Source organism: Hyperolius riggenbachi, chromosome 4 (assembly GCF_040937935.1).
Source record: "Hyperolius riggenbachi isolate aHypRig1 chromosome 4, aHypRig1.pri, whole genome shotgun sequence".
Lineage (NCBI taxonomy): Eukaryota > Metazoa > Chordata > Amphibia > Anura > Hyperoliidae > Hyperolius > Hyperolius riggenbachi.
Window position 1 is genome coordinate 274,671,558 of NC_090649.1, and position 23,220 is coordinate 274,694,777.

At 44.9% G+C, this 23,220-nt stretch overlaps 1 protein-coding gene across 2 annotated transcripts in view; it reads left to right on the forward strand.

Annotated features, from left to right (window-relative positions):
* WASF1 (WASP family member 1) overlaps positions 1–23,220 on the forward strand; it is a 152,161-nt gene that overhangs the window by 63,850 nt on the left and 65,091 nt on the right. For both annotated transcript variants that reach the window (XM_068231282.1, XM_068231283.1), the window contains exon 2: positions 3,747–3,906. In XM_068231282.1, the coding sequence (XP_068087383.1) occupies positions 3,774–3,906 (133 nt within the window). In that variant the 5' untranslated portion in view covers positions 3,747–3,773. The remainder of the gene's footprint in view (positions 1–3,746; positions 3,907–23,220) is intronic.

Below are 23,220 nucleotides of genomic sequence, written 5' to 3' on the forward strand. Positions count from 1 at the left end.
TGCAGGTGTATTTGGCTGCAGTAGTGTTTGGCTCAGGCCAGAAACAAGCATGCAGCTAATCTTGTCAGATCTGACAATAATGTCGGAAACACCCGATCTGCTGCATGCTTGTTTAGGGTCTATGGCTGAAAGTATTAGAGGCAGAGTATCAACAGGACTGCCAGGCAACTGGTATTGCTTAAAATGAAATAAATATGGCAGCCTCCATATCCCTCTCACTACAGTTGTCCTTTAAAGGGAACCTAAACTGAGAAGTATATGGATTTTTCCTTTAAAAATAATACCAGTTGCCGATCCTGAGACTCTAAAAATAACAAAAAACAGGGAAGATGGAAACACAATCTCATGTAGTATTTCATGAATATAGTATCGATAATGAAGGGTATTAATTGGGATCTCACACTTTTAGGTTGGCTAACGTGCAACTTGTAGGATAACTTGTGAGGAAGTACTGTTCCCACTCAGCCTTTCACTGTAGTGAAAATAACATCCTCTATAATAAAACCCCTGTGTCCCTGCAGCACGCTGTCCCTGTGTAGCTAGGTCCGTGCTTCTTGCTACTGCGCATGTTTTGCTACTGCGTATGTGCGCAGCACGGACCCAGCCTCACAGAGACAAGAGGACAGGGCCAGGGAGGTGGGTGTAAGCGGGCGGCCGGGTGTGCATACGCGCCCGTGTGTGGTGCGTGCGCAGTAACATGCAGCGGCGAGAAACAGACCAAGAGCCCGTTTTTAAACAGGCTTGGGTCTGCTAGTAATTAATAAAAATGCTTATTTTTTACAATAGTAATACATAGATTTAGTCAGTGTTTGCCTGTTGTTTCCAGGGATTGCTTTTGGAAAGAATTAGTCCAAAACCTCACAGATCTGCTAGATTTTCACTTTTACTGTAAGCAAGGGGTGTCAAGCACATAAAGACTGAGGGCCGAAATAAATGAAAAACTTAGACCAGGTCGAGGGCCAACAGTCACATTTATTCCCCCCCCCCCCCATTTACAATGATTGCACAACACCTGACAATTTGCATCGCGTGCTATAGTTGCGGTGGAACAAAAAAAAAACACCCTTGGTATAGGAAGGCAGGTAGCCAGATATAGGTGCCCCCAGTATAGGTAGCTAGGCATAGGTGCCCCCAGTAGAGGTTAGCTAGGTAGGTGCCCCCAGGATATGTTAGTCAGGCATAGGTGCAACCAGTATAGGTTAGCCAGGTAGACTCCTCCAGTATAGGTAGCCATTATAGTTGCCCCAAAATAGGTTAGCTAGGTAGGTGCCCCCAATGTAGGTTAATCAGGCATAGGTGCCCCAATATAGGTTAGCTAGGTAGGCGCCTCCAGTATAGCTTAGCTAAGTAGGTTTCCCCAGTATAGGTTAGCTATATAGGTGCAGAGTATAGGCTAGATAGGTAGGTGTCCCCACTATAGGTTAGCTAGGTAGGTGGCCCCAGTATAGGTTAGCTAAGTAAGTGGCCCCAATATAGGTTAGCTAGGTAAGTGGCCCCAGTATAGGTTAGCTAGGTAAGTAGGTGCCCCCAGTAGGTAGCCAGCCCTATCCTCCCCCTCCTTCCACCGCCGCTCCTTTACCTCATGAAGTCCCGTCCTGCACGAAGTCTGCTCCCTTCGTCCTGTTCACTACATGCCCGGCCCCCCGCATGCAGCACAGGAATCACCTGTGACGCAAAGACACCAGAGCGGCTCCCTCTGTAACGTCACATATACAAGATACGCGACGTTGCCGAGGGAGCCGCTCTGGTGTCTTCGCGTCACAGGTGATTCCTGTGCTGCATAACGGGGGCTGGGCATGTAGTGAACAGGATGAAGGGAACAGACTTCGGTGCAGGGCGGGCCGCTGACTCCATGAGGTAAAGGTGCGGCGGGGGAAGGAGAGGGGGCGGGCTAGCAGGCCGAGGAGGAAGAGATAAGCCTTCCTTCCTTTCTGTCTTGAGAGACGGAGCAAGGGAGTGATAGAGCGTAGCCACGCTCTATCACTTATACGAGGAAGGAGGGCAGAGTGGCAGAGCCGACCACCAGAAGAGCAGATCAGGGATGGGAGGGGGCGGAGCTGGGAATGTGGCAGCGGGCCAAAATCAATGTAAATCATAAAAGCACTGGGCCAGAGTTTGACACATGTGCTGTAAGCAAAGGCATCATCGGAGCAAAGTAATTCATAGTGCATTTCAATCTAGTTAGATACGTACTTCTTGCGAGTATGTTTAGACACAGATTTAACCACTTCAGCCTAACTGGACGAGTATACACGTCCAGTGTAATTGTGGAAAATGCACCATCAGTTTGTTACTAAATGAGACACGTGTATCATTTTATCCGGGACGAGTTGTAGAATACATTTTGGTGTGTTTTAAAGCTTGGACTCCCATCACATGAGAAATGGGTAGGGACAAACTCAATCCAGCATAAAAATTAATTTTCAAAATTATAATCAAACTTGGGAAGTTTTAGTATAGCTACACAAGACATATGGGGTAACATTTTAACCGTAACAAGTAGTATAATAGATTTTAGGGTTACGGGTTATGTCTTGGGTATTCTTTTTAGTAACAAAACTGAATCAAACGCAATAAAAATGTTGTATATTCTGTACCAAAACCAAGACTTGTAAAATGAAAACAAAGTGAAAGAATATAAAAGAGAACTATATTGTTACCTTAGGAACTTGGCTTTTCAAATATGTATGCCATGAGGGTATATTACTGTTATTTTTGCATATAAGGTTTTGTAATCATTGATGGTGTACAAAGAGAAAGCAAAAAAAAAAATAAAAAAAAACACAAAACAGGAAAAAGACACCTTAAAGGGAACCTTAACTGGCGAGCAAAAAAAATTCACTTACCTGGGGGCTTTCCCAAGCCTCCCGCAGCCGTCCGGTGCCCGCGCCGGTCCTTCGGTGCCCTCCGGTCTCCCTCCGCCGCTAAGTTTCGTTTTCGGACGACTGCCAGTCGTCCTCGGGCCACTTCTGCACTCCTCGTCGTAAACTGCAGTAAAGCGCGTCCGCATGACGCCGAACGCGTCATGTGCATGACGCCAAACGCGTCATGCGGCGCGCTTTACTGCAGTTTACGACGAGGAATGCGGAAGTGGCCCGAGGACGACTGGCAGTCGTCCGAAAACGAAACTTAGCGGCGGAGGGAGACCGGAGGGCACCGAAGGACCGGCGCGGGCACCGGACGGCTGCGGGAGGCTTGGGAAAGCCCCCAGGTAAGTGAATTTTTTTTTGCTCGCCAGTTAAGGTTCCCTTTAATTTCCAAATACAATGTTGTCACCATACATTGTACTAGGAACATACTGTAAATGTTGTAGTAACCATTTTTTTCCTTATTTACCCTTTAAAATGCTTAGAAAATAAGGTAATTATTAAACAAAGATATTACTCACTAAAAGCCTAATTTGTCCTGAAAAAAAAACAATACATAGATCATTTAGGTATGTTAAGTAGTAATAGTTATTGGCAAATTAGTGGGAGCAGCGCTGATATGTGAAAATTGCTCTCGTCCTGAAGTGGTTAAACTTAAAAAAAAATTGACGATGGTGAATCCTGTACCTGAGCTGGTTCAGCAGTCACATTAATATACTGTATTCTTCATTGGCTCACGTGAAAAGCCAATCTCAATTTGTCACTGCGATGCCAGGTATACAAACCTGAAGACACAATCTCTGCCCCATTGCACACAATGCATCTCTGACTTGAGGTGTTGTATATGTAATAACATACATATCGTTTCCTTTCTTCCAGGTAAGAGAGATCGTGATTTAATCAAGAATGCCGCTCGTTAAAAGAAACATAGACCCAAGGCACCTCTGCCACACTGCCCTTCCAAGAGGGATCAAGAATGAACTGGAATGTGTAACTAATATTTCTTTGGCAAATATTATTAGACAATTAAGTAGTCTGAGTAAGTACTTTTTTTTTTTTTTTTGTCCTAAACCCTTGTCTCACGTTACATGCGGCCATACACAGGTTTTCAATGTGATCATTTTTATCGTATACAATTGATTTAAAAATGATTGCAAAAGCTTTGCGTAATGGGCTAACCCCAGGCCTATATCACTACTAAACATTGATTAAATTATCCTAGCCAAGATTAACTGCTATAGTTGATTCCGAAATTGATAAGGATCAAGTAGGATTCAAGGTGGGGTGAGGGCGGGGGGCAGTTAGGCGACTATTTCATTTTATCAATGCTGCACACACTCAAAAACCCCAAGGATGCCTCTGTAGCTTGATATCTTTAAAGCTCACTCTGTGTTATTCAGACACTACTGCAGCCAAACAGACCAGCAGGGCTGCCAGGCAACTGATATTGTTTAACCACTTGAGGACCGTGGCCTTTACCCCCCTTAAGGACCAGGCACTTTTTTTCCATTCAGACCACTGCAGCTTTCACGGTGTTTTGCTCGCTCATACAACCTACCACCTAAATGAATTTTGGCTCCTTTTCGTGTCACTAATAAAGCTTTCTTTTGGTGCTATTTGATTGCTGCTGCGAGTTTTACTTTTTATTATATTCATCAAAAAAGACATGAATTTTGGCAAAAAAATTATTTTTTTAACTTTCTGTGCTGACAGTTTTCAAATAAAGTAAAATTTCTGTATACATGCAGCGCGAAAAATGTGGACAAACATGTTTTTGATAAAAAAAAAACCCATTCAGCCTATATTTATTGGTTTGGGTAAAAGTTATAGCGTTTACAAACTATGGTGCAAAAAGTGAATTTTCCCATTTTCAAGCATCTATGACTTTTCTGACCCCCTGTCATGTTTCATGAGGGGCTAGAATTCCAGGATAGTATAAATACCCCCCAAATGACCCCATTTTGGAAAGAAGACATCCCAAAGTATTCACTGAGAGGCATAGTGAGTTCATAGAAGATATTATTTTTTGTCACAAGGTAGCGGAAAATGACACTTTGTGACAAAAAAAAAAAGTTTCCATTTCTTCTAACTTGCGACAAAAAAAAAAATGAAATCTGCCACAGACTCACCATGCCCCTCTCTGAATACCTTGAAGTGTCTACTTTCCAAAATGGGGTCATTTGTGGGGTGTGTTTACTGTCCTGACATTTTAGGGAGTGCTAAATTGTAAGCACCCCTGTAAAGCCTAAAGGTGCTCATTGGACTTTGGACCCCTTAGTGCAGTTAGGCTGCAAAAAGTGCCACACATGTGGTATCGCCGTACTCGGGAGAAGTAGTACAATGTGTTTTGGGGTGTATTTTACACATACCCATGCTGGGTGGGAGAAATAACTCTGTAAATGGACAATTGTGTGTAAAAAAAATCAAAAGATTGTCATTTACAGAGGTATTTCTCCCACCCAGCATGGGTATGTGTAAAAATACACCCCAAAACACATTGTACTACTTCTCCCGAGTATGGCGATACCACATGTGTGGCACTTTTTTGCACCCTAACTGCGCTAAGGGGCCCAAAGTCCAATGAGTACCTTTAGAATTTCACAGGTCATTTTGAGAAATTTCATTTCAAGACTACTCCTCACGGTTTAGGGCCCCTAAAATGCCAGGACAGCAGTGGCGTAGCTACAAACCTCTGGGCCCCGATGCGGAATCTGGATGTGGGCCCCCCCCCCCGGCAACAACAGCCCCCCCTCCCCCGGCAACACCCGACGGATGCACACACATATCAAAATCCCTATAGCCAGCTATAGGTACCCCCAGTATAGGTAGTCAGGCATAGGTAAGCCAGTATAGTTGCCCCCGGTATAGGTGAGATAGGCAGGCGCCGCCGGTATAAGTTAGATAGATAGGTGCCCCCAGTACAGGTTAGCTAGGTGGGTGCCTCTAATATATGTAGCCAGAATAGTTGCCCCCAGCGTAGGTTAGATAGGTAGGTGCCCCCAGTATAGGTTAGTTAGGTAGGTGCCTCCAATATAGGTAGCCAGTTTAGTTGCCACCTGTATAGGCTAGCTAGGTGCCCCCAATACAGGTTAGATAAGTAAGTGCCCCCAGTATAGGTTAGATAGGTAGGTGCCCCCAGTATAAATTAGATTAGGTTGGTGCCCCCTAGTATAGGTTAGATGAGGTAGCTGCCCCCCAGGATAGATTAGGTAGCTGCCCCCCAGGATAGATTAGGTAGCTGCCCCCCAGGATAGATTAGGTAGCTGCCCCCCAGGATAGATTAGATTAGGTAGCTGCCCCCCAGGATAGATTAGGTAGCTGCCCCCCAGGATAGATTAGGTAGCTGCCCCCCAGGATAGATTAGGTAGCTGCCCCCCAGGATAGATTAGGTAGCTGCCCCCCAGGATTAGGTTAGAATAGGTAGGTGCCCCCCAGGATAGATTAGGTAGCTGCCCCCCAGGATAGATTAGGTAGCTGCCCCCCAGGATTAGGTAGCTGCCCCCCAGGATAGATTAGGTAGCTGCCCCCAGGATAGATTAGGTAGGTACCCCCCAGTATAAGTTAGATTAGGTAGCTGCCCCCCAGAATAGATTAGGTAGCTGCCCCCCAGGATAGATTAGGTAGGTGCCCCCCAGTATAGGTTAGATTAGGTAGGTGCCCCCCAGGATAGATTAGGTAGCTGCCCTCCAGTATAGGTTAGATTAGGTAGGTGCCCCCCAGGATAGATTAGGTAGCTGCCCCCCAGGATAGATTAGGTAGCTACCCCCCAGGATTAGGTTAGATAGCTGCCCCCCAGGATAGATTAGGTAGCTGCCCCCCAGGATAGATTAGGTAGCTGCCCCCCAGTATAGGTTAGATTAGGTAGGTGCCCCCCAGGATAGAGCAGGTAGGTAGGTGCCCCGTCCCCATAATGGAGGGGGGGACCACAGCCGCGGGGAGGGCAGCCCGACCTCTCCCTCCCTTCCTCTCCCCGGGGCCCCCCCCCCTCAAATGCAGAGTGAGCAGCTCACGGAAGCGCTGTAGGCAGAACTCACCTCCGTCCCTGGATCCAATCGCAGCTGATCTCCTCTCTGGCTGGCTCTGCATAGATGCTTACACACGCAGCTTCCTGTTTAGCCGGAAGCTGCGTGTGTAACAACATCTATGCAGAGCCAGCCAGAGAGGAGATCAGCGGCGAGTGGAACGCAGGGAGGTGAGTTCTGCCTACAGCGCTTCCGTGAGCTGCTCACTCTGCATTTGAGGGGGGGGGGGCCCCGGGGAGAGGAAGGGAGGGAGAGGTCGGGCTGCCCTCCCCGCGGCTGCGGCTCCCTCCTACCAGCGCGCACGGTCGCATGGCCCTCCAAACGGAGATGGGCCCCCCGGGCCCCTCCCCGCCTCCTCAGGAGCCGGGCCCGGTCGCCAAGGCGACCGCTGCGACCACGAGCCCTACGCCCATGCAGGACAGTATAGGAACCCCACAAATGACCCCATTTTAGAAAGAAGACTCCCCAAGGTATTCCGTTAGTAGTACGGTGAGTTCATAGAAGATTTTATTTTTTGTCACTAGTTAGCGGAAAATGACACTTTGTGAAAAAAAAAAACATTAAAAATCAATTTCCGCTAACTTGTGACAAAAAATAAAATCTTCTATGAACTCACCGTACTACTTACGGAATACCTTGGGGTGTCTTCTTTCTAAAATGGAGTCATTTGTGGGGTTCCTATACTGTCCTGGCATTTTAGGGGCCCTAAACCGTGAGGAGTAATCTTAAAACCAAATGTCGCAAAATGACCTGTGAAATCCTAAAGGTACTCATTGGACTTTGGGCCCCTTAGCGCAGTTAGGGTGCAAAAAAGTGCCACACATGTGGTATCGCCATACTCTGGAGAAGTAGTACAATGTGTTTTGGGGTGTATTTTTACACATACCCATGCTGGGTGGGAGAAATAACTCTGTAAATGGACAATTGTGTGTAAAAAAAATCAACAGATTGTCATTTACAGAGGTATTTCTCCCACCCAGCATGGGTATGTGTGAAAATACACCCCAAAACACATTATACTACTTCTCCCGAGTACGGCAATACCACATGTGTGGCATTTTTTTGCACCCTAACTGCGCTAAGGGGCCCAAAGTCGAATGAGTACCTTTAGGATTTCACAGGTCTTTTTGAGAAATTTCGTTTCAAGACTACTCCTCACGGTTTAGGGCCCCTAAAATGCCAGGACAGTATAGGAACCCCACAAATGACCCCATTTTAGAAAGAAGACACCCCAAGGTATTCTGTTAGTAGTACGGTGAGTTCATAGAAGATTTTATTTTTTGTCACAAGTTAGCGGAAAATGACATTTTGTGAAAAAAACCTATAAAAATCAATTTCCGCTAACTTGTGACAAAAAATAAAATCTTCTTCTATGAACTCACCATCCTCCTAACAGAATACCTTGGGGTGTCTTCTTTCTAAAATGGAGTAATTTGTGGGGTTTCTATACTGTCCTGGCATTTTAGGGGCCCTAAACCGTGAGGAGTAGTCTTGAAACGAAATTTCTCAAAATGACCTGTGAAATCCTAAAGGTACTCATTGGACTTTGGTCCCCTTAGCGCAGTTAGGGTGCAAAAAAGTGCCACACGTGGTATCGCCGTACTTGGGAGAAGTAGTACAATGTGTTTTGGGGTGTATTTTACACATACCCATGCTGGGTGGGAGAAATAACTCTGTAAACGAACAATTGTGTGTAAAAAAATCAAAAGATTGTCATTTACAGAGGTATTTCTCCCACCCAGCATGGGTATGTTTAAAAATACACCACAAAACACATTGTACTTATTCTCCCGAGTACGGCAATACCACATGTGTGGCACTTTTTTGCACCCTAACTGCGCTAAGGGGCCCAGAGTCCAATGAGTACCTTTAGGCTGTACAGGGGTGCTCAAAATTTAGCACCCCGCCCACTTGCCAGGACAGTTAACAAACCCCACAAATGACCCCATTTTGGAAAGAATACACAACAAGGTATTCCATGAGGGGAATGGTGAGGTCATTGAAAATTTTATTTTTTGTCACAAGTTAACGGAAAATGACACTTTGTAAAAAAAAAAAAAAATTCTGCTAACTTGTGACAAAAACTAAAATCTTCTATGAACTCACTGTGCACCTCACATAATACTTTAAGGTGTCCTCTTTCCAAAATGGGGTAATTTGTGGAGTCTGTCCTGGCATTTTAGGGTCTCTGCAATCATTACATGTATGGCCAGTATTAGGAGTTTCTGCTATACTCCTTATATTGGGTATACAGGTAATGCACTCTGGGCTGAAAGGAAAAATGAACGGCAAACATACCTTGCTCCACATCAATGGCAGTGATAACCTCAGGAGAGAGACACCCCGTGCCACCCTGCACTTAGGGTGAGCCACCAACTTATGTGACTGAGCCTCAGAACTTTAGTATACAGCATTATGCCTGTAGTATACAGCAATATGCCTGCCAATAGAGATGACTCTGTGTGGCATTAAAGCATCATCATAGGCCCAAAGTAAATCGCATATAAACCGGGGGTGTCCACACTCAAGGGAAATTCAAACATGCCGTCTTATGTCGCCAACCCAGGACAGATCAGCAATATCAAGCATGGAAACCGATCCTTCTTCCGACTTTTATGCTTACCTGTTTGTTTGGTTTTCAAGCTTACCTCTCATCTCCCTGGGACAATGTACGAAAGACCACTGAGTGTGTGCCTACTCCTGTGTCTGGAGTTCCCTAGGTTCTAATAGTGTACCTGCTCGTGGTACCTCTCGAAGCACTCCCCTATGCATAGGCCAGGCTGGTCAGGACATTTGGGACAATAAAAACTGGTGTCATTCCTTCTTCTAGCACTGCTGCAGACACAACGTTTTCTTCAGATGCGTTGACCTGGGGCACACGGAATCTGATAGGCGTAATGCCTTCCATGCAGTCGGCTAGTTGCATCTGGGGGGGGGGGGGGGTCCCTGGCACCTCCTGGATACAGGATGTCCAGAATGATCTGTTCCTAAAATTGAAGGAAAGATCCAGTTCTCCCAGCCTTACTGTAGAGAACAAAGCTGTTGTAAACTGCCAATTGAATCAGATAAAAAGACACTTTCTTATACCAGCGTCTTGTTTTCCGGGAAACTAAATAGGGCGCTAACTTTTGGTCATTGAAGTCCACCCCTCCCATGTTGACATTATATTCGTGAACGACAAGGGGCTTTTCAATGACCGCAGTTGCCCGTTGAATTTGGACTGTCGTGTCTGTGTGAATGGTGGACAGAAAGTAAACGTCCCTCTTGTCCCTCCATTTCACCGCGAGCAGGTCGTCAGTACGCAAGGCGGCCCTCTGCCCCCGTTCAAGTCTGGTGGTAACGAGCCGTTGGGGGAAGCCCTGGCGACTAGGCCGCGCAGTGCCACAGCATCGGATTCCTTCTAACTTTAAGTGCTGATAGAGGGCCACACTTGTGTAATAGTTGTCCACATAAAGATGGTACCCCTTCCGGAACAAGGGTGACACCAAGTCCCACACAACCTTTCCACTGCTCCCCAGGTAGTCAGGGCATCCGACCGGCTCCAATTTTGAGTCTTTTCCCTCATAGACCCTAAAATGACATGTATAGCCTGTGGCCCATTCACAGAGCTTATACAGTTTCACCCCATACCGGGCGCGCTTGCTTGGGATGTACTGTTTGATGCCAAGGCGCCCGGTAAAGCGTAAGAGGGACCCGTCTATGCAGATGTTCTGTTCAGGGATATATGCATCTGCAAATGTTGATGACAGGGGGTCTATGAGGGGCCAAATTTTGTGGAGCCGGTCATAAGCAGGGTGGCCCTTTTCATGACCGGTTTCGTCGTCGTTGAAGTGCAGGAAGCGCAGGATGGACTCAAATCGTGTCCTGGACATGGCAGCAGGGTACAAGGTAACATGATGTACTGGGTTCGTAGACCAATACGACCGCAATACATTCTGTTTCATTAGTCCCAAGTGAAGGATAAGGGCCAAAAAGATTTTAATGTCGGAAACTTGGACTGGTTTCCACCGGAAAGGCTGGGCATAGCTGCTCTCCGGGTGCTCGGTGATGAATTGTGTGGCTTTACGGTTGGTCTCAACCACAATTAAGTCCAAGAGAACCTGGGTGATGAACAGCTGCAAAAAGTCTAGGGCCGTTCCTAGATGAGCTGTCGCCACCTGGACTCCGGACTGGGCAGTGAAAGGGGGTACTACGGGTGCGGCGGAATCAGGGGATTGCCAATCTGGATGTGCCAGCACCTCTGGGAGTCTATGGGTACTACGGGCCTGTCTTCTTCTTGGTGGCTGCGACGGGGGTACTACTGCACTTGCACAGTGGGGTCTGACAGACGCAATCAAACAATCACGGGACAATCGAAGCCGATCACGGGACAATCGAAGCCGATCACGGGACAATCGAATACAATCGCAGCACAAGCAAATCTGATGCACTCGGAAGGTGGTGGTTGGAGGTGGTGGGGGGGAGGGTGGCTTTGGGTGTGGCGGGAAGTGGGGTCTCAGAGGCAATCAAACAATCACGGGACAATCAAAGCCGATCACAGGACAATCAAATACAATTACAGCACAATCGAATCCAATCACCGCACAATCAAATCTGATGCACTCGAAAGGTGATGGGGGTGGGGGTGGGGGTTGTTGGGAAGTGGGGTCTCAGAGACAATCAAACAATCATGGGACAATCGAAGCAGATCACGGGACAATCAATAACAATCGCAGCACAATCGAATACAATCGCAGCACAATCGAATACAATCACAGCACAGTCAAATACAATGCACTCGGACGGTTATTGGGGGGGGGGTCTGAGGGCGATTTGAGGGGGTGGGGGGTTGATCAGGAGCCCGCACGGGGCAGACTGAGTCCTGATCTGATGAGAGGCAGACACTGGGTTACTGATCGCAGATCAGTTAGTGATTGCTGGGGAGGACAGATGTAAACAATGCGCAGGGGATGTAATCAGGAGGGGGGTATGAGGGCAATCGAGGGTCTGGGCAGGTGATCGTTTGCCCCCGCGGGGCAGTTAGGGTCTGCTCTGATGGGTGGGGGTGCTGAGGGGTGATGGACAGGTGATAGACCGGTGATCAGAGAGGAATCAGGGGGTAAGGTAGCTGTATACAGATGTATACAGTATACAGGTAGGTAGTCTGGGGGTGGGGGTGATCTAAAGGTGGGGGGGGGATCAGGGGTGACTAGGAGGCAGTTAGGGACCTAACGCAGGGGATAGCGTCGCTAGTTAGTGATAGGTGGGGGGGGCGGGGGTTTTAAGGGGGTGCAAGGGTGCTGGGCAGGGGTCTGCTGGGGTGATCAGGGGGGGTATGAAGGCTGGGGTGGGAGATCAGGGGGGCTGTGGGCAAAAAAAAGCAGTGTATTGTCTCACTTACAAATGTCTTCCTTCTCGCTGGTGGTCTCTGGATCAATGAGACCACGAGGCGAGGACGAAGCATGTATAAGGCACTTTGTTTACCTAACGAAGTGCCTTATACCTGTTGATTAGCTAGATTTACGGATTCCTTCGCTCGCCGGCGCTGCTAAGTGGCCGGCGAGCGGAGACTAAATGCCGGGCTTCCGATCCCTGGCGGAGGATCGCGTCACGGATGACGCGATCGCTCCGCCCATGCCCCTACAAGGACCGCCGCCATTTGTCAATACGGCGGTCCTTGCGGGGTCCACTTCCCGGCCGCCAATTGTCTATACGGCGGTCGGGAAGTGGTTAAAAGGAAACAAACATGGCAGCCCCCATAGTCTTCTCACCACAGTTGCCCTTTAAAATCCTAGTCCGTGAGCAGGGTGTTCATGGCTATCCTTGCTTGTGTGTATGTTTTAGCAGGAATTGTGGTCGGGCTGCAGGTTGTAGCTCTCTTGGCCCTGTGCTAGCACAGCCCATATATTTAATGGTGTAAGTAGTAAAGTTTGCCACTCCCTGGAGATATTAAACTGATTTATGTGCATCCATGTGTTGCTTATAATGGTAGAACCTGCCTGTGCTTCAGCATCACTCTCAGGTTCATGAGCAGGGAATGTTTGCTTGCTTGCTGACTGGTATTTGTAGACCAGGGACCATTTCTATATAGGAATCCTCAACACTGATGACAGAATCCAGTACAGAATGTTGTGGAATGCAATCCATTTTGGAAGCTAATATCCTCCACATTTGCTACTGAATTCAGTTTTGCAACTTGCTGTATGTTTTTAGTTCAGAGGGTTATTAATTGTCTGTATGCATAAAGGTTGAAGACCCTCATAGAGCTGTGGCTGATGTTAAGGCAAGGATCACACGTGAGTTTGTGGAAAAGCGGCAGCGTTTTTCAGTTAGCGAATTTGCATTGTTGGCCAGCAGCTGACAGCCAGCAATAGGGAATCGCACACAATGTGCGGGGGAAAAAAGCCTCAGTGTCTGGAAAAAGCATATTGCTCCCACTGCACTGAGATTGTGCATTGGGAAGCATTATGTGCGGTTTTGCGTTTGTTTTCCACAAGTATGACCCCTGCCTACCCCATTATTGATAACTGTGACTACAGATATCTGACTACAGATATCGTTTTTCTGGAACATTGTATATTACTGTAAGTTATCAAATACTAACAAAAGTTGTTGGTTTTACATTAAAATGTATACTGCACATGAAGAGCTGTGTAAAAATCACATGATATTTTTAACATAATGAATCACCCATGATGTATAATATGAAAAACCACAAAGTCAGATGCATGACATGAATGAAAATGCATACAAATACCAGTGATTACTTTAAAAATGATGAGATGCATAGCATACTAAAAAGCCAACTGAGAATACTGTTAAGAAAAGATATGTATTTTTCTGGCATTCTTTCTCTCCCGTGTTACTTACGATGCTTTCCTGTTCAGTAAGCCAGCACCTATTCAGTAGAAGACCTTGGGCAAGACTCCCTAACACTGCTGCAGCCTATAGAGCACGTCCTAGTGGTTGCAGCTCTGGTGCTTTTAGCCCGCCAAGAAAAAAGCGCGATATGGTATTTGTCTTGTGTCTTGTCTTGCTATGCCATGCTTGTCCAGTGTTAACAATGCAGCCCAGTTCATACCAGTTAACTGCGTAAGCTATTCACCCCATTTCCTTTCACATCACCTTGTGCCCACTGCCCACACCAGTTTTTGCTTCAGTCTATTTACGACACCTTCCCTGTTTTTACCAGTACTGTGTCCTTTGTATGCACCTATTTGCTGCCCCATCTATCAGCTTCTGTTCACTTTTTTCCTGTACTGATGCTTTGTCTACTTTGTTGACTCTTTTTTTTTTCTTTTCTCCCAGTGCTGTCTGCTTTGCCCATCCTATAATCTACCTATTCCAACCACCTTCAGCTACACTCTCCACACCACCTTCTGTGTGATTTGACTATCAGCTGTACACTCAGCTTTGCATATATTTTCTTCTCTCTGTATTCAAGCATAGTAATGGTTCAGCTCAGCAGGTCAGGCACAGCAATGAAGATTTCAGTTTACTCTGCAGATTGAATTTTTACCACCTTCTGCTACAGCCAATCTAAGAATATTTAGGTCTTGCGTTGTTTCTCTCTAGCAAAATAGGTTTGTGTATTTTGTTAGAATAACTGATATAAACTAAGGAATCCCAGGGCTTTAAAGGACTTTGCTGCTAGTTCTTTGGTTGTGGTTGGTTCTCTTATGTATGCAACTGTGCTTGCAATATGCTAACCAGTCCAAATCGCTTGACAGAATGTAAATATCAATCAGGTGCATCATAACTAAAGAAATAAGTACTCTAAAATATAGTACGCCAATCAGCTGCAACATTAAAATTAAAACACTGATAGGTGGAGTGTACACTGTATAACGTTGATGATCTGGTTACAGTGGCACCTGTCAAGGGGTGGGATGTATAAGGCAGCAAGTGAATAGTTAGTTCTTGTAAATGACATATTGAAAGCACCAGAAATGGGCAAATGTAGCTTTCGAAACCACTTTAATAAGGCCAAATTGTGCTAGCTATACAACTGGGTCCAAGCTCCTGTGGCAGCTGTTTTGGAGTGTTTTTGGTGTTTAGTATTTACAAAAGGTGGTCCAGGGAAAGACAACTGATGACATCGTGATGAAGGCCAAAGATTTATTGAAGCATGTGGAGATGGAAGGCTAACCTACCTAGTCCAGTCCTACAAAAGACCTGCTGTTGCACAAATTGCTGAAAAATGATGGCCATGGGAGAAAGTTGTCAGAAGGCACAATGAATGCCAAATTGCTGCAGATGAGACAGCAAGTCCAATCAGAGTCCCACCTTGCAACTTACAGAACTTTAAACAGCTTTTGCTAACATCTTAGTGTCAGATACCCCCGAGTTCTAGTGTAGTCCATGCCTCCATGGCTCAGAACTTTTTTAGCAGCGTAAGTGGAGCATACACAGTACTAGGTAGTCAGTGTTAATGTTTTGGCTTAACAGTGTACCGTATTTTTCGGACTATAAGACGCTCTGGACCATAAGACGCACCTATGTTTAGAGGATAAAATCTAGGGAAAAAAAGAAAAGATACTAAACCTGGTTGCATCTATGCTGCAGGGGCATCTTGTGAAGCTTCCTCCCCAAGCTGTCTATCTAAGCTACACTGCTCAGCTACACCAATTCCTGCTGCCCCTACCAGCTACACTAATCCCTGAAAAACGAATCCCTTCAACTCTAGCTACAGATGTGAAGGGAATGACAATTCCGGAATGAGGGAGATTTACGTAAATAGACAGCCTTGGGGATCATTTCTGTGTCTCACAGTGAGAAAATGTGGAGTACAAATGGTTAATGAGGTGCTTAGTGTGGAGTAGATCTGCCCAGAATGATGCAGCAGAAGCTTCACCCTGTATTTTATGCACACAGCTGCCCTTCCTCCATCTCCTCCCAAGGCATGACAGTACCCTGCAGACAACGATGTCGAAGGATAAAAGCTAATGCTGACAATCTGCATATAACACCCGGTCCCCTGCACAATCCCCGCTGCAGCGATCCATAATTCAGCCAGCACGTCCAACCTCAATCAAAGTTAATGCTGACACCTGTTCCCCCCTACCATCCCCGCAGCAGCGATCTGTGCATAGCCAATGCGTGATTAGTATAATGCTGATAATTGCTGATAATAGTATATAGCCCACCGCACAATCCCCGTGGCAGAGATAGCTAATGCAGAGCGCAGCAGAAGCTGTTAATTACCTATCTAGCTGGCGCGTCCTCCATCTTCTCTTCGGTTTTCAGCCGGTGCAGTGTAACGCTGTCAAACACAGCCCCGGTGCGCTGCATATCCTATCTCCTCGTTACTTCCCGGTGTAGTGCGCTCTCCCTGCTTATTGGCCGCGATACCTCTTCGGGTGGGACCAAGAAATCCAATCACTATGCATTGCAGGGCTGGCAGCCAATCCTGATTGGCTGCCAGCCCTGCAATGCATAGTGATTGGATTTCTTGGTCCCACCCGAAGAGGTATCGCGGCCAATAAGCAGGGAGAGCGCACTACACCGGGAAGTAACGAGGAGATAGGATATGCAGCGCAACGGGGCTGTGTTTGACAGGGTTACACTGCACCGGCTGAAGACCGAAGAGAAGATGGAGGACGCGCCAGCTAGATAGGTAATTAACAGCTTCTGCTGCGCTCTGCATTAGCTATCTCTGCCACGGGGATTGTGCGGTGGGCTATATACTTTTATCGGCGCTCTGCATTAGCTATCTCTGCCACGGGGATTGTGCGGTGGGCTATATACTATTATCGGCAATTATCAACATTATAATCACGCATTGGCTATGCACAGATCGCTGCTGCGGGGATTGTAGGGGGGGGGAACGAGTATCAGTATTAACTATTATTGAAGATGGACTCGCTCTGACTGCACTAGGCTTGGGGCATTGCTGGGAGAAAGTATTTGCCGTATATGGTTAGAATGCATCACCGCGGCACCATATATATGTGGTCCAAATTTTGTACATTCGGACCATAAGACGCACTGACTTTTTCCCCCCACTTTTTGGGAAGAAAAAGTGCGTCTTATAGTCCGAAAAATACGGTATATCCTCAAAGGTCTTTGCATTTTGAACAACAGTTCTTGACATTCTAAACATATATTAAAATATTCTCACATAGTCCTATATGAAATGTTGAGTGCAGTTCTTTCTGGAAGAGAATGAAAGAAGAGAGACCGGGCAATAGTTTGGAAGGGCAATAAGGCACACTGACAATTTCTTAAAGTAAACCTGAGACCCCAAGGGCATCAGTTGCCTGACTTCTGTGCCTATGCTCCGCCTCTTTAACGAGGAACTCCAGTGAAAATAATGTAATATAAAAAAAGTGCTTCATTTTTGCAATAATTATGTATAAATGATTTAGGCAGTGTTTGCCCATTGTAAAATCTTTCCTCTACCTGATTTACATTTTGACATTCACCACATGGTGACATTTTTACTGCTGGCAGGTGATGTCAGTGGAAGAAAATGCTGCTTGCTTTTTTTGGCAGTTGCAAACAGCTGTTATTTCCCACAATGCAATGAGGTTCACAGACAGGAAACTGTCAGGACCATGGTCCTGACATCACACTGTGGGAGGGGTTTCACCACAGTATTCGCCATACAGAGCCCCCTGATTATTAGTTTGAGAAAAGGCAAAGATTTCTCATGGGAAAGGGGTATCAGCTACTGATTGGGATGAAGTTCAATTCTTGGTTACGGTTTCTCTTTAGGTCAATGAAGGAGCATACATATCACATGCTTTGGCTCTGCTCTGACTCCTCCTTGTTGCAGGTGTGTGACTCGAAAATAACTAAAGCCAAAAACTCAGCATGACAGCCTGTCATTCCTCTCACTTCAGGTTCCCTTTAAAACGGGTATGCTGGAGGGCTGGAGGAAGCCCCCAGTACCTATAAATCACTTGCGCCAGCATTGTTCTGGCACATCCTGCTGAGCTTCTACATCTTTTGTTGTTGTTATAATTAGGTATGTGTGCAAGTTATTTCTTGATTGTACAGTTTGCTAAATTAGGACTCCAATTTTTCTTTTTAAATCCTATTTATTAATACATTGATAAAGTGGCCTTTAGGCTAAACAGCCACCGGAGATTGACTCAAATGTTCTAACCAGGCAGCACATGTAACCCTTTTTGACTAGCTTGCCTGAGTTCTGCTTTGCCTGATAGTGGTTACCGTTTACAAGTACTTGATTGGTGAACTGTCCAGAGAAAGACAAAAAAGAAATCACTGCTGTCACAGCTAAGGGGTAACTTCAATAACATTTCGCAGATGTATCGCAGATGTATTCATATTCCTCTCCTCCTCAATCATGTAGTTACATTGCATTTATTTATGAAGTGTGACACTGTATCATTTGCTGCTATCTACATGCTGCAGAAGCCCCAGCTGTGCACACCACAGCCACTTGCATGTTCTCCAGCTGCTACCTTCAATATTGTGTCCATGCTACTAACTCCATAGACCTAATAGCTGTGCCTATAACAGTAACTAGTTATCCAATGTTGATGGTCCCAATCGACAACAGACGATCGGATTATCCATTGGTTTATCGATCCATTTCTGGAGTTCATTAATTCACTTATCTGATTAATTATTTTTTTAATCCCATAGATGGAGGAGATTAGAAGGTCAATGGCTTGCTAAAATTGCACCATTTATAGGCACCACAAGATTTTGCTTTAGAGTTGTGATTTTACATATAATGAAAATGGTTCTCAGTGCTTTGGTTGTTGCGGCTACCTGCCACTACAATTGGCCCGAGGAAGTGGACTTAAACCCCCGAAATGCGTTGCTTGTGCTTAATACATATAAAAAGCTTTTTTACAATACCTTAGTTTCGTTTGAGAAGTAAGCCACTTCTTTATTTCTTTTTTATTGGTTTTAACAAAGTTTTATCCTTCCTGTGTGCCTCTACTCCCCTGTCCTTTCTTTCAAGCTCTGTATTGGCTGCCAGAGGATGGGGTTAGATCTACAGGGAGTGCAGAATTATTAGGCAAATGAGTATTTTGACCACATCATCCTCTTTATGCATGTTGTCTTACTCCAAGCTGTATAGGCTCGAAAGCCTACTACCAATTAAGCATATTAGGTGATGTGCATCTCTGTAAAGAGAAGGGGTGTGGCCTAATGCCATCAACACCCTATATCAGGTGTGCATAATTATTAGGCAACTTCCTTTCCTTTGGCAAAATGGGTCAAAAGAAGGACTTGACAGGCTCAGAAAAGTCAAAAATAGTGAGATATCTTGCAGAGGGATGCAGCACTCTTAAAATTGCAAAGCTTCTGAAGCGTGATCATCGAACAATCAAGCGTGATCATTGAACAATCAAGACATGGCCAAGGTAAGAATGGCTGAAAGACTACCACCAATGAACAAGACACACAAGCTGAAACATCAAGACTGGGTCAAGAAATATCTCAAGACTGATTTTTCTAAGGTTTTATGGACTGATGAAATGAGAGTGAGTCTTGATGGGCCAGATAGATGGGCCCGTGGCTGGATTGGTAAAGGGCAGAGAGCTCCAGTCCGACTCAGACGCCAGCAAGGTGGAGGTGGAGTACTGGTTTGGTCTGGTATCATCAAAGATTAGCTTGTGGGGCCTTTTCGGGTTGAGGATGGAGTCAAGCTCAACTCCCAATCCTACTGCCAGTTTCTGGAAGACACCTTCTTCAAGCAGTGGTACAGGAAGAAGTCTGCATCCTTCAAGAAAAACATGATTTTCTTGCAGGACAATGCTCCATCACACGCGTCCAAGTACTCCACAGCGTGGCTGACAAGAAAGGGTATAAAAGAAAAAAAACTAATGACATGGCCTCCTTGTTCACCTGATCTGAACCCCATTGAGAATCTGCGATCCATCATAAAATGTGAGATTTACAAGGAGGGAAAACAGTACACCTCTCTGAACACTGTCTGGGAGGCTGTGGTTGCTGCTGCACGCAATGTTGATGGTGAACAGATCAAAACACTGACTGAATCCATGGATGGCAGGCTTTTGAGTGTCCTTGCAAATAAAGGTAGCTATATTGGTCACTGATTTGTTTTTGTTTTGTTTTTGAATGTCAGAAATGTATATTTGTGAATGTTGAGATGTTATATTGGTTTCACTGGTAAAAATAAATAATAGACATGGGTATATATTTGTTTTTTGTTAAGTTGCCTAATAATTATGCACAGTAATAGTCACCTGCACACACAGATATCCCCCTAAAATGGCTAAAACTAAAAACAAACTAAAAACTACTTTCAAAAATATTCAGCTTTGATATTAATGAGTTTTTTGGGTTAATTGAGAACATGGTTGTTGTTCAATAATAAAATTATTCCTCAAAAATACAACTTGCCTAATAATTCTGCACTCCCTGTAGTGGTGTTGGGGAAGGGATTTTACATTGTCCTGGCAATAAGGAGCTACTGGATGCTGCAAGGTAAGAACTTCCAGTGAAGTACAGATCTGCAATGCGCAAAACATTAGTAATGAATTCAAAGTGTCAGCACTAAAGAAACGTGTAAATTAACACATATAAGAACTTATGGAGAAGCACATGGTACATTTTATTTAGGTGCTAGATTTATGATGTTTGTATTTGCTCACGTGCTAGAGCGGGAGGTTTGCCAGCAAAATAACAGCCTTATTCTACAACTGAATGTAGTTTCTTGTTCTGTGTCTGAAAATAAATACCCATAATACATCACTTTCTTTAAATATATGTGTGTTGGCATGCAGAGGAGAATTTCAGCTTAGGTTGCTTTCTGTGTTATCTAGCAGCAGTACAGCCTGCATTCTTTCGTGTTGGAAACCCTGTGATCAACGACTTCTTATTTGTATTAGAAGATTGCATTAAGCTCTTAGCAGAAGATGATAATCTAATTGCAGTATTCCTTTAGTAGATGTATAAGCTTATGGCAGATGTGGTGAGCTAGATTGTTGCTGTAGTATATAAAGCATCATTTTGGTTAGGAGACAAACATAATATAACAAGGGTAACTTTGCATTGTTGTTGTCTCTGCTGTTTTGAAGCCAAGAGAACATCTCCTTGGGGCTGAACAATTCCGAGGTTTAATCAAATCACACTGTGTTTCCTCACACTAGGTTGGGCAAATATGATCTGAAGGTGAAACTCCTGAGGGACAGACAACATGTCCTGGACACACCATGAATTTTAATTTAAAGATACATTTTTTTCAATGGGAGTCAACCTATGTACTAGATGATGGCTAATATACATTTTTTCACAGAAAGCTTAAAATATGTACTTTGATCAGTATTGCAGATATATTGATTCTGTTTAGTCAACACAGGCAGAACCACATTACTTATGAACAGTTTATGAACAGTTACAGTAGATTGTACCTGCACCGCTGTCCCATTAAACAAACAATTAAAGAGGAACTCCAGTGAAAATAACGTAATGAACAAAAGTGCTTAATTTTTACAATAATTATGTATAAATGATTTAGTCAGTGTTTGCGCATTGTACAATCTTCCCTTTCCCTAATTTACATTCTGGCATTTACTGCTGGCAAGTGATGTCAGTGGAAGTAGCTGCTGCTTGCTTTTATGGCAACGGGAAACAGTTGTTATTTCCCACAATGCAACAAGGCTACCACAGTGTGATGTCAGCACCATGGTCCTGACATCACACTGTGGGAGGGGTTTCAACACAATATCAGCCATACAGAGCCCCCTGAAGATCCGTTTGAGAAAAGGAAAATATTTCTCATGGATAAGGGGGTATCAGCTACTGATCAGGATGAAGTTCAATCCTTGGTCACGGTTTCTCTTTAACACTGTACTAGAAGTCTATACACACTTGTGCAATCATCAGGATGACAGTCTGGGCACAAGCGCTGTACAGACATGATGTTACAGACGCTGTACAGACAGGCTGTTATAAGCAGTGTGTACTGTTTCAACAAGGAATAGAGGCGAATGACAGGTGGTGCAGGAGTGAGCAGAATCTGGGGGGGGGGGGGGGGGTAGTGCAAGTAGGTGAAAAATGCTAGCTGTGGGGGTTAACTATGTACACGCTAGATTCTCAGCCAATTTGACAGCTAATGTCAGTCTCAGCTGAAAAATGTCTGCCAAGAGTGCAAGGCTTGATTCTATGCAAGCTGATTTATTCAGTTTAAAATATCGTGTTTTGCTATTATTATTTAGTTTTTATATAGCGCTGACATCTTCCTCAGTGCGTTTTAGAGAACATATACCAGACAAGGGCAAACTTGGCCCTCCAGCTGTTAAGGAACTACAAATCCCACAATGCATTTGCCTTTATGAGTCATGACTGTGGCTGTCACTCCTGCAATGCATTGTGGGACTTGTAGTTCCTCAACAGCCAGAGGGCCAAGTTTGCCCATACCTGGTATATACTATATTGTCACGATCTGTCCTTCAGAGCAACTCACAATCTAATCCCTACTACAGTCATATCCATCATTGGCTAGGGCCAATATTCTTTTTAGGTGGAAGTCAATTAACTTATCTGTAAGTTTTTGGGATGTGGGAGGAAACCAGAAGCCCACACAGACACAGGGAGAATATGCAAACTCCCTGCATATAGTGCCCTCCACTGTCAGTTTTTCTCTCTCAAGCAACATATCTTTTTGTTTTGAGTTCTTATGTCCAGGCAGTTTCTGCATGTAGGTACTCCAACAGAGCTTTATATTCACTTTTCGATTAAGGTTCCTTGAGTACAGAGCAGTTCAGCGAATTGGGCAAAATGTTCTCACGTTCACAAGACCCCATTAAAGCCAATGGAGATATTGACACTAACTTTATATTAAGGAGGATGTCATATGATATGAAGAGAGTTCTCATTTATGTTGGATAAATATTCTTGGAACCCAATCTTCAAATAGACTCTTTATAACGTTTATAATCTGCTGGTGATATATCCAGCAGTATTTTTTTTCAAATCTAGGTATTTGGCCAACCTTCTGTATTTAATAGGGCTGCGCAGCCAGCACTATAGGTGCATAAGATCTAGAGGGGTATTGGTGATTAGGAGGGGGAGTGTGTCGGAGAATACCTGGGTGGGAACGTGCATGGAAGGGGTGGGGGATGGGCCAACATGGTGGGGATTTTTATTCCTAAATTTTAAACAATAAGTCAGTTTTTGAATAAAGTTTTGTATTTTGGAATAAGACCTATTTGTATTCAATCAGATCTCACCCCTCCTTTATCCTATCTCATAGTTTGTATTAACTTTATATTGCCTTTAGATGATCTCAAGAATAGTGTGTAGAGAGCTTCATGGAATGGATTTTCTTGGCTGGGCAGCTGCATCCACACCTTACATCACCACCAAGTGTAATGCACAAAGCATGGATGCAGTGGTGTAAAGCA